This window comes from Prinia subflava, chromosome 2 (assembly GCF_021018805.1).
Source record: "Prinia subflava isolate CZ2003 ecotype Zambia chromosome 2, Cam_Psub_1.2, whole genome shotgun sequence".
Lineage (NCBI taxonomy): Eukaryota > Metazoa > Chordata > Aves > Passeriformes > Cisticolidae > Prinia > Prinia subflava.
In genome coordinates, this window is record NC_086248.1 from 11043833 (window position 1) to 11060862 (window position 17030).

At 40.7% G+C, this 17030-nt stretch overlaps 1 protein-coding gene across 1 annotated transcript; it reads right to left on the reverse strand.

Annotated features, from left to right (window-relative positions):
- Nucleotides 1–3495: 3495 nt before the first annotated feature.
- Nucleotides 3496–4008, reverse strand: MSGN1 (mesogenin 1). Its single transcript, XM_063391831.1, has one exon. It carries the CDS (start codon nt 4006–4008, stop codon nt 3496–3498), a length of 513 nt encoding a protein of 170 aa, XP_063247901.1.
- Between the last annotated feature and the right edge of the window lie 13022 nt (nt 4009–17030).

A 17030-nucleotide genomic window follows, 5' to 3' on the forward strand; every position in this document is an offset into this window, starting at 1 on the left:
TATGATTTCATGTACCTGAGAAGATTGAATACAGTCAAAAACTATATTTTAGTGGTGATGGTTTCTTCTTTAGGATCCACGTTCTGCTCTCCAAGTTAAGGAATTTCAGTGACATGCTTATCTGCAAAAGGGTGAGCCCTTGGGGTCTGAAGAGTTAATTCAATTTTGTAGGACTAACCCCAGTTCCCTCTCCTGTATCTTTTCAGCATGGTGAACAACTCTATCAGACAGTATAATTTAATTTTTCATCCATGGCCTTTCAGCTCTTTTAGATTTGTTTCCATGTACACTTTTAACATATTGTGTTGAGAGAAGGTGCTCATATGTGAGAAACGTTCTCTTCTTCTGACTTGTGCAACCTTTTCAGACTGAGGTTCAAATTTTTGCCTCTTTTCTACAGATTGTGGTGTTGTTGTTAGAATTAAATACAGCTTTATGTATTTACAGTCCTGAAAGTTAGATCTCATAACTGTAAGTGGGGAACTTGATCTCTTTCACATCACTTGGATATCCTAAACTCCTGGGCCTAAAGGAAAAAGAAGAGGAACCTTATCCGTATTCAATTTTATTGTGAGCAATAAAATCCAACATTTAGTAGCAGCAGGCCTTGTACCATCTTGTACTGTAAATACAATAATTCAGATTGTTTTCTGTGGATCAGTGAAACACGTGTGTCAAGGGGATGAATTACAAAAGGTGGGGCTTATAGCAATGTGTTGTTTTAGGCAGAGCAAGAACTCATTTCTTCCTGGAGTGGAGGAACAAACCTGACACATCCTGGGACACCTCAGTCACAGGCAGGTACTAAACTTACTTCTTCCTCCTATTCCCACACCTAGGTTGCTCCCATTCCTCCCCCCACCCCAAGTAAAAGGAGAGATCCCCTGAAAGGGGATCAAACAAATTAGCTGGAGCATGAGTACAACCTATTCCAATAAGCTGTCTGCCTTGTGGATGTGGGCTTTGGCCCCACTGTGGCACAGGGAGTGATTTAGTGCAGCTCTTTCCCCAAGGTCAGCTTCGATGCAACCCTGTCCTGCTGGAGCCTGGGGCAGTGGCCCAGCAAAGGCTGGGGTAGACAAGCCAAGGTCTGGTTCACTGACACAAAGGCAGCACCATGTTGTTCTGAGCCTCACAGCCTTGCCTCATGGCTTACCTCTGAGCTTTTGCTCCACCTTGGCCTCACGAGGAGACAGAGGAACTCCCTGGCATGTAAAAAGTTACAGCTCAGCTCGTTCAGGGCGTTGAGCTCCCTGTTTCACAGGGGTGGTGGGGAATGCTGACTGAGCCACTTCTCCAAGGTGCAGGGTACCTCCTCCTGGGACGCCTTCTCCATACAGCATCACTCCGCTTTGTGAGCAGCAGCCCTTCTGAGTTATCACTCTTTGCTTGCAGATGGGTAAACTGAGGCAGCAATGTTGGATGACTAGCTAAGGTCATAAATAAAATAACAATAAAGCAGATCCTTTAAACTCCTTGTTTCTCTGCTTTAACTGTGACCCTATTGACTTCCATAGCTGGAGAGCATATGCGCTACCTGTAGTTTCAGGTGTGGAACAGCTAAACCACAAAGTTACAAGTCTTCCCACACATAGACTTTTGGGTCTTTGAGAAAGAATGTGGGATCAGGCTTTAACATATGGTTCTGTACAAAATCCCATGGGTATCATACAGTTTCAATCCTTTGCAAAATAGATCCAGAATGACCTTCCCTATGTGGCAAATCTGCTCATATCTGGATCAGCTGCACAGATTTATACTGAGGGATGCTCTCCTGACATCAGTGTTGCCACCTCATATCTCTAATTTGACAATTTTACAGGGCTTAAAAAAATTATTTTACTTATATTCTTTCTGAAGCGCTAAAGCCTGTAACAAATCTAGCATGGGTTAGTTACAAACAGAAGCAAATGGAATATGCTTAAATGTAGTTACACTTGAGTGATAGTAGTACCTGCATAAATTTGAGGGTAGTTGCTTTTTTGTGATAGTGCTGGATTTCATTCTGATTGACCCAATATGCATATAGCATGTGAGAAGAGCACTGGATCATCTTAGGCTGATCCTTGGAAGAAAAAATGTACGCAGATAATTTGTAATTACTTCCAAACAAATAGAAAGAGGGAAAGAAAAAAAATTGTTTTATCTTTGGGATTCTCTGCTACAGGATTTATCCACGAATCTAAGCCATCAGGCCACACAGACTAGCTGATCTGTGGGGAGACAAACCTGTTACCTCCCAGCTGCTGTGCTCTCCATGTCTCACATCTCTCCCAGGAGAAAAAGCTAGTATTAGTTCATTAGCTTCCCACAACTGAGGTTTGCTCCTCTCTGGCTTGTTTCATATACCAAGTCTTATGAATCAGTCTGGCAATGAGATTTACAAAGTAGCACATACTTTTGGTGGTGTGGTGCTCATTGGCTGAAAGTCAAATTAAAGATTAAAGCTACATCCCCAGTTGTTTTGTTGTGTTGTTTTGTTTTTTAAATCTTTTGTGTGTGTGTGTTACAGAACTGTGACTGGCTGTAGGAAATGGCTCATCTGCTGGCTTTTAATAAAATTACATGATTACCAGAGCCCTCCGAGCTTTCAGTACATCTTGAGAATACAACTTCACATCTTTGTGAATCCTGAATCAATTTATTTCATGTCACAAAGTAGGATATCTCAATCTAATCTTATTTTTTTAAGAAATTTGATGTAAAAATGTCTTCCATCATGTATCAGCATTGAAGAAGGGTTTTTTACACATTAAATATAGAAAAATTATATACTTCTGTATATATTAATAAAGAAGAAAAGACTTAACAGCATTTTATCAATATAAAATGTCAGTTATCTTATATTTCATTTTCAATATTTAGCAGTCTTCACTAGATTTTACTTATCTATCAGTCAGGTTTATAATACAACATACAGACTATGACATATCTATTTGTGTACATGCAAAGATGTTCTCACTATTACTTAGTTTCTTGATTTTTAGGTACAGTGGAAACATGGATAAATAGACAACACTTGAACTAAATACATGTTCTTCCTCAACCTATGATTAAAGTGCCTATAAATCAATACACTTAATATTCTTATGAAGCTGTTGTCATGTTTTAAAATTCATTTTAACACCTATGGATTTACTATTGTCCTTATAAAACAAGCTCAGTCAGAACAGTGATACGTAAATCCTAGGAGTATCAGCTGGCTTTTTTTTTTTTAGTTTTGTATCAGACTAGGTTTAATATTTCTCAAAAGCTTATTAAAACAAAAAATAAAATTAACAAAGGCAAATAGCAAGACTTCTGTCTCGGCAACGTGCAGCTCAGGTTTTCAGGTAATCCTACATCACCTTCCAGCATTGTGTCCCAGGCACAGCAGTGGTTCCTTCCCCTCACGCCGTGCTCCTCTCACTGCAGGCCCCACCGAAGGAAGAAGTTTTGATGGTTTTTGGTTTGTAAAGACCCTGAGCGTGCCAGGGCAGGCGCTCCCGGCGGGCCCTACGCCCGCTTGACGCTGTTGAGGAGCTCGGTGAGTTCGCTGATGTACTTGATGGTGTACTTCAGGGTCTGTATCTTGGTGAGGGGCTGGCCCCGCTGGCTGTAGACGGGGGGCAGGTAGGTGCGCAGCGTGTGGAGCGCGTCGGCCAAAGTCCTCATGCGCAGCTTCTCCCTCTCGCTGGCCTTCCTCCTGCGCTGGGCAGACATCCGCACCTTGGTGCCCTTGGGCAGCCGGGCCTGCCCCGGGCTGGGCAGGTAGGCGGGGGGGAAGTCCACCAGGCCGTAGCCCACCAGGCTGCTCCCGCTGCCGTAGGGGGTCTCGGCCGCCGCCGGGCACGGGGACGACGAGTAGGATTCGAAGGAGGGCGTCGGGGACAGGCTGTGAGGGGGCGAGATGGGGTGCAGCTCAAAGGACCCAGCGGAGCTCTTCCAGTCCCAGGAGGACAAGCAGGCGGAGTGCTCCGAAGCCAAAGCATCTTCCATGTTTATCAGTGTCTCGTGCAGTTTGTCCATGCTGGAGGAGCGCTCGGGAGAAGCAATGCCCTCTGCCCACCAGCAAAGGCTGGAGCCGCCGGCCGCCGAGAGCTTTTTATGATGGAGGGAGGAAAGTGACAGAGTGGGAACACGGGTTTGGTGCGAGGAGTTCAAAGGAGCGCCAGAAGTGCTAAGATAGAAAATGAACTCCTGATGTGCTAGTTTCTTCTCAGTGATAATTATCAACCTTCAGCTAAAAAGCCTTTAAGCTAACAGGCAACAGCCAGAAAGGGAGAAAAAAAGATTATCTTCTTGCAACTAAACCGATTAACGCTGCGCATCTAACATTGAGCGTTGCGCTGGGGGAAAAAGTGGTTAGAGAGGAAAAAGAAAATTAACCATTTCACAAAACAATTTACACACCTAGAATTTATTGGGGACTAACACAAACCCTAAATTTAATCCATTGAGCCCTGACTGCTGAGTAACCAAAGGTGGAGGCACTACAGCAGTGCATATGTGATCTGTGCTGATTGCTGCTGGGGTAGTCTCTTATCTACATGTTAATTGTGAAAGTCAAAGATGGTTTGTTTGGATTTGTGTGTGTTATGGCTCTCTGCGGATTTTCCTCTCATGAGATTCCAGCTCATGAGAAACCTATCACTTTGGTTTTCAATATGAGAAAGGAGGAAGGAACTGCAATGCACTCCCCCGCAGTTTGTAGCTTTATGTGCTATTTTAATACATGACTGGGAAATCAAAAAGGCAATCTGTAATTGTAAACAAGTTCAAAGTCCCATTAAAAAAATAGGAAAATTTAATTTAAAAGAAAGTTCTAGGAAGCAAAACATACAGTGTATAAACTTTGGGTCCTGACAAAAGTTTTCCATGGAAATTTAATTCAAAGTAATAAACAGGTTATATATGTGTTAGAGAAGACTAGAAGCTACTTCTGTAAAATTTCCTACCTCTAGGAATTTGTTGTGCTGGCAAAAAAGCCCTTTTCCAGCCCCAGCTCAATGCAACAGTGGTTATATGTTACACAGTTCAAGTGAAAATGTATAACTTATAAATTAATATCATTAATAACAAGCACTTTTCATCTCTAGGCTTCAGTACAGCTTACAGTGATGATTAATGTTCTCTATTACTCTGGGGAAATGGATAAGTGGAGGCAAGGAGAAACTTTCCCCAAATCACACAGCAAAGCAGGAGGAGGGCCAGGAAAACTGTCCAAAACTCCTGAGTTCTGCAGCTGCTGAGCAGCTTGGCTGCCAGCCATGACTTTGTGTTGGCACATAATGGAAGCAAAATGTAATATGTAATGAAAAGAAGGGGAGAAAGAGTATTAACCTGGAAGAAAAATAATAGTAGGATTTATTTTAGAGTTTCCTTCTGTGAAATGATCTCTGTGTGCTCCATAATCTACCCCAAAGGCAGGGAATGCCTCAGAATGGCACACAGCCAAAGCATGCTGAGGTTTTCTGGAATATGCCACTCCTTTCTGTGAAATCCTCACTACAATCACACAGAAAAAAAAATCCATAGTCACTGGGAAGGCTTTTGTGAATTTTTATGAGTTAAATATCAAAACGTTAGGAGGCATCTTATGGTTAGGAGGCACTTACTGGTTTTATGCTGAGATGAATAAGTACCAAAAAGTGAAGGATTTTTGCATTTCAGTCAGGGCTGAGAAAGTTTGACTATCATGACATCTGTCCCACGCAAGAACTCAGGGCACAGCTCCTGCAGACAGGATTGCTTTGTGTTTCATGGTTACCTCAGCACATTCTGAGCTCTTCCTCTTTAAGGAAAATGAGATGAAACAGTCCTAAGATGCACAGAGATGCTAAAACTGCTAAAAACTAAAATTAAGACAAGATAACAGGTATTTTCTGTGAGTTCAGTGATCTGAATGATTTCATTGAGTACCAAGACAATGGTCACAATGGCACAAGTAGGACATAAGAGCTAATCGTGCACAAATAGGGAATTTGTTCTGTCCCACTCTTTTTCCTCCCTGTATTTGTGTTTATAGTGTCTTTTCCATTTGATAGGACCCCTGCTCTTATTTCATGTCTTTCTTTTTTTTTTTTTCCTGTTAACACAGCAATTAAAAGACTGCAAACACAAAAATGTAAGGAGAGGGAGGTGGAAGAGGAGGCACTTTTGTCTGGGTGTGAAAAGGAAAGGAACCTTCCCATCATATGTATGTATATATTTATGCATACATGTCTACATATATATAATATATGTACATGGAATATGTAAATATATTAAAAATAAACTGTGAGAACATATATAGACTATACTGTACAGCAGTTTTCATTCTGGAACCAAATAGTAATTTAATGCAATCAAATTTAGAAGCAAAAACTTCAACAAGTCACTTGTTTGCTGACTATAAATAATGTAGCTCACCAGTTAATTTATGGGTAAATCATAGAAAGTGTTGCTCAGACATCAAGGGGGGAAAAGAATTTATGCATGTCCAAGATTTTGTACAGATTTTTGCAGTGAATGAGAGAGTAATACATTCTGATTTCATGTCTGTGTTCTTATATATTGGGATTCAGATGAGATTAGGCAGGGAAGAGGAATGCAAATTATAGCAATAGTTGTATCTTTTCTTACATCTTATGAGTAAATGTTTAGAGCATAAGGCAGGATATAAGAGTATGTAGACAACTATTCTGATTGCAGGAAAAATCACTGGATCTTGTAAGCTTGTGCTCTTTTGAACTGTTACACAAGTAAGAAAAATTAAGGCTTTTCTGTATGAATAGATAATATGGAGCTAATACCTTGCTGTTGTTGTTCATCCTTTTTATGGCCATTGTGCTCCCTGACACAGCTTTAGCTTGGACACACCTATTTATGTCCCAAATGCCACCTGATCGTGGCCCAGGAGAGGCCACCAAGGGCACAGGGGTGAGCAGAGGTTTTCCCCAGACTAAAGCAAGCATTGCCACAACACATCTTCAGAGCAAACAAGGGGCTGTGCCTTGTTTGCTCTGCTGGTGGAGATGCAGACAGAGGTTCTGTTTGGAAAATTAGCCACCCATCTCTGGGCACAGCCCCCAGGTTCCCTAAACAGACTCAATAAAGCTTGTCTCAGTTTTGGCTGAACTGGGAAGCTGTGTAACACCTCTCCATGATCCTGGTGTGATCCACAGCCTGCATAAGTCAGCAGAGTCTTGGGGCATGTAGCTGCTCTTGGATTTATTTGCACCCACCAGAATGAGCAGTTTTACTTAGGAAATTATCTTGCAAAGAACAGAAAATTAAAACACACAAAAATCAATGGGAATGGTAGAACAATTCCCTGTGTTAACACTTTAAAAAGTATCATACAGAGGAAGGCAAGGCTATAGGCTGGATACTGGGGTTTTTTTCTAAACCCTATGACAATTGGATGCTCTCATTAAAGTGCTAAGAAAGTCTAGTATTTCAGGTGGCCTCTTCCTAGACAGTAAATTCACAAAAAAAGGAGGAAAAAAGAAAGAAGTTTGGCAATCTTTATTTTATTCTGCCTCCTGCAAATTTTAGGAATTTCCTTCTTGTCCATTAATAATGTCAAAACATTGAAGGAAAGTGAGATACTAGGCTAACACCAATGAAATATGAACTGACAAAAAATTATAAGGCATTTTCTTCTTGACTGGTAGTTTGGATTTTCATTTTAATAATTTATTCTGCAGTACAAAGGTTAACATCTCAATCTTCATCTCCTTTAAAATGAAATGGTCCCTGCTCATATTTTTTAATTCATCACAGGAACATAGATGCATGGAAGGTGCAAAAATTTTTCCAAACTACCCATGGCATAGAAAATTTCTAGAGCTTCAGATTTTAAATTTAAAATGAGAAGTCCAGCTCATATGGCATGATTATGTATGGTAAAAAAATTGCATTTTTGTGTACAGTAATTTACAACTGATGTAATTTTTTTTTTCTATATTAGAATGTATTTCTACCATGCTCTTATTTTGGTAGGAGAAAGAGTGAATGAGTAAAAAATTATAGTGGCTGGGAAGAATGCAGGCTGAAACTAAGTAAAAAGGATAAATGTGTTTAAATAACACTAATCAACATAGTCAACCCCCTTTACCATCAGGACAGAAGTCTAGAGTTACTTTTCACATGAAGCAGATCCTTGTAGAGCACTTAGATGATACAGTCTCATCTTGCAGTTTCTGAAGTGAAAAAAAAAAAAAAATACATCTCCCAAAAGCTTTTAAAGTCCCTTTACCTCCTCTTTTACAAATGGTTCCCCAGGTATTGGCTGCAGTGCCACCCTCTCACTGCGGAGGTGTCTGTGGCCATCCTGCACGGGGAGCCAAGCACCACATATAAAATGTGGGGCAAGCAGCTGCAGGTCCCACTGACTTCAGCAGACACAGCAGGTGTTCAACACTTCTGAAAAACAGTCTGAACACCTCTGTTTACACCCGAGCCTGCAATAAAGGAAGGAAAGGATCCACCACATTTGTTATCCAGACTCACATTAGCCACCAGACAATGCTTCTCTCCTTTTTAAGGCTTTGCCTTAATTTGGATAGAATTTTTTTTTAAGAATTTTTAGACCTTGAAGCTTTCTTCCTACTTGTGGAAGAAGGTTTAATCTGAGTCCAACCTCAACTGAAACAAGTAAGACTTCTAAATAAGCAAGCTGGTCAACAAATCCATATATTGGGTTTTTTTTGAGGTCAGTATGCCAAAGAATACAGATGCATACCACTTACAATTCCTAGACATAAAGAATGCAGTAAGAGAACAAGGACCAATTCTTAGTCCAGCCCTATAACAGGGAGCCCAACCCTTATCATAATCAATGAAAATAGTGTGTAAATTGGTTGTCTTATTGTTATTAGGCAATTAGACCATCTTCGGTCAAGCAAACCTGTAGCTAGCCCAAGAGAAAATGTTATTAATTTGCAGTAAGACCAGAAATAGTCTAGTTCTAATGCTGTTAAAAAATCCTGCCATAAACATTTAAAACTTTTCATGTTTTCAAGGGTGCAGCTCCTAAATATCCAGACTGGACCCTGCTCATGGAGAAGAAACAGTCAAGTGAGTATCACTGATTTCTCCATGACTTTGCATAGTGAACAAGCATCTCTCTGGTGTTGGGCTGGCAGGATCAGGACTTATCTATCTGCTTTACATCCTCAAATGTAAGTATTTGATCCTCCAAATAGTGTCAGTCTCCATCGACTGACAAGTGACATCAGCTCCGCAATTCATTTAAAACATCTGATCTCCAAGCAACTGGCTTCCCAGATGAAAAGCCCTACGTGTGGAATTTACACCTACCCACCTTTTAAGTAGAGAGTTTATTACCTAGTGATTTTCAGCTGATATTTAGGAATGTCTTTTTAATACCCCTGTTAACAGAAGTTGAAAGGAGGTTTGACTATGTGGTTGGTCTTTAATGTCCACTGGCTACTTCAGCCAGGAGGAAAGGGCAAAGCTGGGGGAAGGAGAGCCTAATAAGATTCATTTTGCTTAGAAATGAGAAGTAACAGATATTATCAAAATAATAGAAGCTGTTTTTGTGGGAAAACTCTATTATCACTTAGTGCAGCTAATTATATCAGCTTTTACATTTAGTTTTAAAAACTGTCTGCTGAAATGGAGTGAATATATTTCAGTTTTTCGTGGGAAAGGTGGAGGGTTACCTGTTGCAAGTATTTCAAGATCAGCAATACCTCCTTCCCTACCCAAAAGCATACATTCAAATTTAAAAAATTGTGAAGTACAATATATTTTATCCCAAGTGTTTCTTCTACTGTCCCATGAACAGCAGGATGATTGCCTTTGCCATGTGTAACAGTGGTTTCACAGGCCTTATTAAAAAACTGGGATAGCACCTAAGGGTCTGTACTCTTGCTTTCCAGCTATTAAAATGGGCTTTCATGCATTCATTTAGCAACGTGATGAATTTTCCAAAACTAGGTAAGTCTTACAAGAAATTCCAATAGCCAGGAAAATTGCATTAAAAGCTCAGTTGTGACTGTTCATAGTCGAGCTGCAGAGCTGAAGCTGGGTGTTTGTGAAGGGAGCTATTTTTCAATTTCTTTGATTACATTTCAGCTCAGGCTGTTCCTTTTTGTGCACTGAACCTCCTCATCGGTATCTGCTCATTTCTTCCTCCCCCACATCCTAGCACTGATGTGCAGAATTGCTGTGTGCTGCTAACAGAAACCACATTTCATGTCTGTGCTAAATGAAGTTATGCTCTGAGCACAGTCTCAGCTCAGTTTAATAATTATAAAATGGATCAATAGTCTGGATGAGAGACAACATAACAAGTGTTAGATTACAGATTTTATTTAGCATTTACATATTTCACATTCTGAAACAAAATGCTCTGTGTCTGTTTGAGCACCTTTCAGGGCATGTGGTTAGCCCACGGATGAGGACCATTGATTTCAAACAGCAATCTTAAATTTCTTGGCAAGTTGTTAAATCTTAATTTTAATCATTCAATCCTACCAAAAAAACCCTAGTCTATCCTTCGGGCTATTGATGAATCTGAATGAGATGTTAATTCAGGGAGGGTTTTTTTGCATTTGCATTTGCTCAGAGTGTTTCCATGAATTTCGCCTACTGAATTAAACTCAGTCCTACAAGAGTCCCATGAATATATTTGAGTAAAATTGTTCACATTTGTTATAGATAATGCTGCATATGCAGAGGTTTTCAAATGGTATTGAAGTGGGTAGTGGTTAACATCTTGGAGAGCAGAGCTTCCATCAGAGACAGTGGAGAAAATTATCTGGGAGCAGCCTTGGGATGTGCAAAGAAAGCAAAGGCAAATCCCTGTGCTGGCTGGGATAAGCCCGTGCAGCAGCACAGGCCCAGGGAGACAAGGCAGGAGGCAGCTTCTCAAAAACCCTGGGAAGCCTGGAGGGTTGAAGCACTGGAGCAAGTCCAGAGAAAGGTCGGCAGGCTGGCCGGGGGAGCAGAGAACTGGTGTGAGCACAGAGCAGGAGCTGGGTCTGCCCGGGGCTCAGGACAGGACTCACTGCCTGCCACTGCAGCTCCTGGTGGGAGGTGAGAACAAGAGCAACCCAGCTCTTGGCACACCGCAGGAGAGAGGCAACTAACACAATTTCTGAGTCCTAAACCCCTTGACCTTCCAGTGATGCATTACAGGTTTCCTGCTGGTGATAGAAGACACAGATATTTTTCCTGCCTGATTATACTTTTGGACAGCTGTGTTTGGGTTACAAGGCCATAGTGCAGAGATCTGTGTTCTCTACCACTGAAGACCCTGCTCCTTTTCATTACCTCATGATCAACTTTTATTTTCCACCCCTTCTCAATTTTTCTACTTCTAGTTTGTTCCATTTGTCACTAAATATTATTTCTTTTCCTCTTTTCTTTATCATTTAATTAATATCTCTCTCTCTTTCTTTAAGGTTTCATCTACTTGTTTTTTTGTGTCTCACTCTTTTTGCTGCTTTTTAGTACTAACAGTAGAAAATTATGCTTTTCTTGTAATTTCCTGCTCATATAAATCATACATATCTCTTTATCTACCCAGTTGCATGGATAAAGTTAACTTAGAAGCAGGAAACATTTAATTATCCACTTCAAACAAGCTTTTTAGGCAGTCCTAAGCAAGCCTATCAAATAGTTATATTGTTATAGTATATATTTACAGATAGGGACTCAGTTAAGGTTGTAAAGTTGAAAGAACGATACTTTAGGTCACTGCTGCTTAGGAAACTATTTTTTAAATTTCTATTTTAAACACAAAAAAGAGTACAAACCCTGAACTTCTACCACGAATATTTAAATATGGGCCAGTAAGTCAAACTTATGAATCTATCAGGTCAAGCAAAGAGAAGGTAAAATGTAGAAGTGGAGGGAAAAAAAGGATTACCAATGAAACCCTTAGCTTGCCTTTATTCTGAGAGCCCATTGAGCTGTGTGCTGCTGTCCCCATCACTCTGAAGAGACACAGACATCTGGCTTGCACCCTGCCTGAGTTCCTGCTTAGTTAATGGTAATTGGGATGTGTAAAAGCCGTGCATGCATGAATAAGCAGGTAGATCTCACAACAGCAGGTATGCAAATCCAGGAGGCAGCTGGTCCTGGCTGCAGCTCTGCTCCCTAGGATGCAGTTTGCTGCAATGCAGGGAAAAGAGCAAAGCACTGTCTGCAGAGGCAGCACAGCCAGGTCACAACCAGGACGGGAAATCAGGGCACCAGTGCCCCGTTCTCAGCCCTGCCACTGACCGGCAGCATCACAAAGAGGCCCTGTCTCCTGCTCTTGCTCCCCCAAATCTCTCCCTTCCTTGGATACAGCCTGTGCCAGGGGAGGGATCACCTCCCTGCAGAGATCTCTATAGTGCCCACCACAGCGGTCAGCTTAGAACACTGTATAAAATGGACAGGAAAACAGCCATTAATTCTAAATTCTCCGGTTAACACCGCTTTAAGCCAGTTGAGCTTTCAGAGAAGTGATTTTCCACAGTAAATACTGGCAAATGGGTTGTAGTAAAAATAAAAACAAAGAAGAAAGGAAAAAAAAAAAAAAGGAAACGCTGATTTCCCTGACATTGACCTGCCCTGTCAGGCTGGGATGCGCATTCATCAGTGTCTCGCTCTTATCTGGTATCTGACATTTCGTGATGAGTTGAAAGCACAGTAACACAGATGGATGGAGTTCTCTTTTGAAGAACAAAATGTACCGGGAACTGAATTTTCAAGTACATTCAACGTGAAGTTAACTCTGAGATTGAAGGAACATCTTTTAAAGGAATGGCAGGAAAAAAAGCCCCAGGGACTCAGAAGGGCGACTGGGGTGTCCCTGTTGATGTGCATCCGAAGTAAGCTAACATTTACATAGTCCCTGCTACTTTCAGTGTACTCCAGACAATGGCTAATCAGTACTCATTACACAGCTTTAAAAAGGCCGAGTGAGTATTCTGGGGTGGTGACCGCATCTTCCCAAATAAAACTTAGAGCCTGAGGCTATTTGGCCAGACACCTCCATCCTTGGCGCTTTCCTGAGATCAGACTGGCTGTCCTCCTCCAAAACCTACCAAACTTTATATTCTTTCAGAGGAAAAGCTCAGTTTTAGAAATAACATTTGCTAACAGAACAAGAAGCAATTTCATCCAGGGAATTTTTAATTAGTGCACTCAGACTACTTTAGGAATCAAATCTGAGATGAGAATGAAATCAGGCACTGGTTCAAACACCTGGAATTCATCATTAAGATCCAGCAGAGGAATCAGCTAGTTATGTGAAGTTTTAAAAAATCATGAGATACAAGACTCCTGTTTCAAATACTCAGCTATGTTGTTACTGAATCCTTAGACTTCCTACTTCAAATTGGGGTCAGATAGGAAGCACTAAGAACATATTTTATATATCCTAGGGTTGTGTGTTTGATTATGCTCACACATGCTCATGGTGCCAAGAACGTTCTAATATTTCTTTTTTCAAGGCTTCCTCTTGCAGCCCAAAGATAGCTCTCTTGCTCAGAGAGTTAATTTTTTGTTTTCTTTTTTTAGCAAAGCAAAAATTTAAATAATATTTAATAGTGGCTCCATGGCTGCTTTTCTCACTTGGTGTCAAAATTCTTCAACTGTCCTGCAGCAAGAAGTTCCTTTCAATAATAAATTCAAACCTATCGAAGCAGTCAATCTTTATAGCTAGTGGGCCATTAGACTGTATGTTTCAAAATTTTTCATGAGGACTTTCTCTAATTTAAAATAAACTCTAATAAACTGGACACAATTAGTTTAATTATTTTTTTATACATCTTCAGGGTGACTCTCAGAGCTGCTTTTCCTCCTAGATCTTCCACCTGGTAAAATGTGCATGTAGGTGTCTGGCCAGGGGCACAAGCACTGAGGAGAAAAGATCAAAGGCCTATAAATGTGTCAAACTTTCAAATGCAAATCACCTGCCATAACGCTGCTGAGAACAAATCCTTCATTATCACCATTCTGTGAAAGGCTTAAATTAGCCTGAATTAGCTGAAAAGAACAAGAAAAAGAAAGCCATCTATCTTCCTGTGAGTTTTATTACCTTTAGATTTATTTGGCTAATGGTTTGATAGCCCACTAACCTGAATATCTGCATAACAGATTCTTCAAATGATCCATAAATAAAATATGTGATCACATAATGTTGCTATTAAAATGAGATCTGTGACAATGGATTAATAAAAGAGCACTTACAATAAGCCACTCCTTTTCATTGCCAAACTATGAGCTACTGTGATTGATATAACACCAATTATCAGCTGGCTCTTTAGCTTGAATCACATTTGGAGGAATTTTTTAATGTGCAGTGCCTAAACTGTGTGTTCTCCAGATAGATGCTGACCCATCTTTACTATTGGCTATCATTCTGCAAACATAATTACTTTTCTAAGAGGTACTATGTCTTGAAGGTTGTTGTTTGTTTTGTTTTGTTTTTTTTTTTTTGAATAGCTTTATTGATGTAATAGAATATTTGATCAATTTAATTGAGTAGAAGAGCAAGAGTCAAAAACTCCCACAATCGCACTGTACTTTATTTATAAAGGGAAATCCTAGCACTGAATTTTGTTAAATGAACAGCTGCAGGGAGGTTTTGTTAAGTGAACTTTATTTGGAACTTGCAAGAGAATACACTGCTGTCAGAAAGCTCTTGGTTGTGCTGGACAAGGCAATGTCTGGGAGAGGCTGTCAGGGACCCTGAACTGCAGAAGCTTCTTCAGAAGGTGTCCTTGGGTCTGCTGGGACTGGGTGTGGTGGGACTCCCCAGAACATCTGCGCTGGTAACTTCTACCTGCACCATGGACACTTTGTACCTCACTGGCTCTTCTGTTGGTCAGATTTTTTATATATTCCCTCTGAAACATTGATCCTGCCACAGCCACTTGCTCGGGTTATACTCCGAGTTATACAATATACAAACTCGGGTCCTTTCCCCAGACACGAGTAACCAGCTTGTAAGATTTCCATACAGGAGGGCTGTACCAGGCCCTATGGATACCCACGTGGATGAAGACCCCAGAGTTTTGAAATCTCCCTGTTCACTGTCAGAGCAGCTCCAAGTCTTTGGCTCCTGTGGTGAGAGTGGCCTGGCCACTGGAAGACACCAACGATTGTTGACAGCAGTTTTTTCTGAATCTGTAACTTACGGCTTCCCAGCACAAGCAGTTTGGTTTTGTAGTAGAAAAGAAAACAAAATCCCACAATTAAATTGCTGGTATCTTACAAGGTAAATATACTGTCACAAAGAAGTTCTTGCAAGATAACACTGCTGTTATTGGAAGGAATATAATCTTGGTGGATTAGTTCAGTTCCCTGTAAAAACTCAAACATTTTCAATGCCAGAGATACATGCCCATTTTGCAGTTATTCTTCAGCTTATAAGTCTGGGGAGAGGAATGTTCTCTCTGTAAGACCTCAGTAGTGAGCTGTTGATAACAGAACAAGCAAAGAATTAGGCCTTTTAAAATTTTTTTATTAAATATTCTAGGTTGTTATACAGAAATCAATAGATTATTACAGGATATTTTTCTACCCACTTTCCAAACTACTAACACCAGAGATTACAATGTGGAAGGCACTGGATTAGAAGGTTCTGGATAAAGGTTTGTTTGGTAAATAGAAACTTGGCCTTTGAAGCTGAAAAAGCCACCAACCCTAAATATAAAATGTCACTGCTCATCCTGCTTGCTTTTATTATTATATCTCAGAACCCCTTATCAATATGATTATTGTAGTGCTTTCTTCTGGTATTGCTAAAAAGAATATTCTTAAAACAGAATAGCAGAATAACATAATCTATCAGTTTTTACCATTACCATACTTAAAACCATAGCAGTCAGCAACTGACTGTAATAGTGGTGGGAAACAACATGCCATCAACTGGAAATAGTATTTCTTTAGAAACCACAAACAAAAATCATAAGGCTACAACTTTTCCCAAATATCTTTCTTGCAAATTCTAGGCAATCTGCAAGAAGAAAAGGGATTTTTAGAACGGGAAACAAAGTGACATCCTCTTTGATGATGGCATTTCATGAGATGCCAGAACAAATGTGCATTTTTGCTTGGAGATGCATGAGCTCAAACCCATTACCTTCCCTTGGGCCTGACTGATAGGAAGAACAACTACAAATCCCACACATCTCATGACAAATAACAAACACAGAGAACACAAATCACTACCTGAAACCCTGTGAAAGCTTGTAATATGATGGGTTAAAAAGGTAACAGAAAAGCAGGAGTAAATGCTGGGCTGTGCATGCCTTGTTGTAGGAGCTACACACAGGGAGGACAAGGGTTTGGCTGGGTTTGTACAAAGGCAGAGCTGCTGATCTGCATGCCTTGGGCTTTCCCAGGAAGTTATACCAAATCTGGCAACACAGAATTGGGAATTCAGGATTCACATATGCCCTATGCCACCCCACTGTACAGCTACCGGCTCTTCTGTTGTATTTCCTTAAACTTTTGTGTAATATCAGCACCGCCTTTCTCAGTTTTTTGATAACTCCTTAAGGCAAAGCCTTTAGATCCTCATGTACCCCTCCTGCACCCTCTGTATTCTTTGATGTGACTGACAGCCCAAGAGAGCCATATCACAGCTTAGGGCAGCACATGTGAGCTGGCTGCCCAGTACTGTCAGCAGAGCCACTGCTGATTTCTGTCCATCAGGAAGGCATGGCACTGATTAGCAGAAATCAGACCCTCTTCCACATTTCTAACTGGCAGATCTGGTTTGGTAAAAAAGCCATTCAATAATTAGAAAAAACTAGCAACACATTGGTCTGTCTCTAGGAGATAAAGTCCTATGAAGCCACTGTACACAAGGTACACATGTGGCTGTTACTTGTGAAGCCCTTTGTTCCATTAAACTCGAGGTTTTGGGGATTATGAGATCAAGTTCAGGGCTCTTTCCCACCCAGCTGTAGATCAAGCAGAAAATTCAACTCTCCAGTGCAAAAGGTTCAAAGAGAATGTTTACAGCACACTGCAGTGGGCTGAGAGACAGAGAGGCTTAAAGGCTAAATCTGCTCTGGTATGTGGTGTTCATGCTG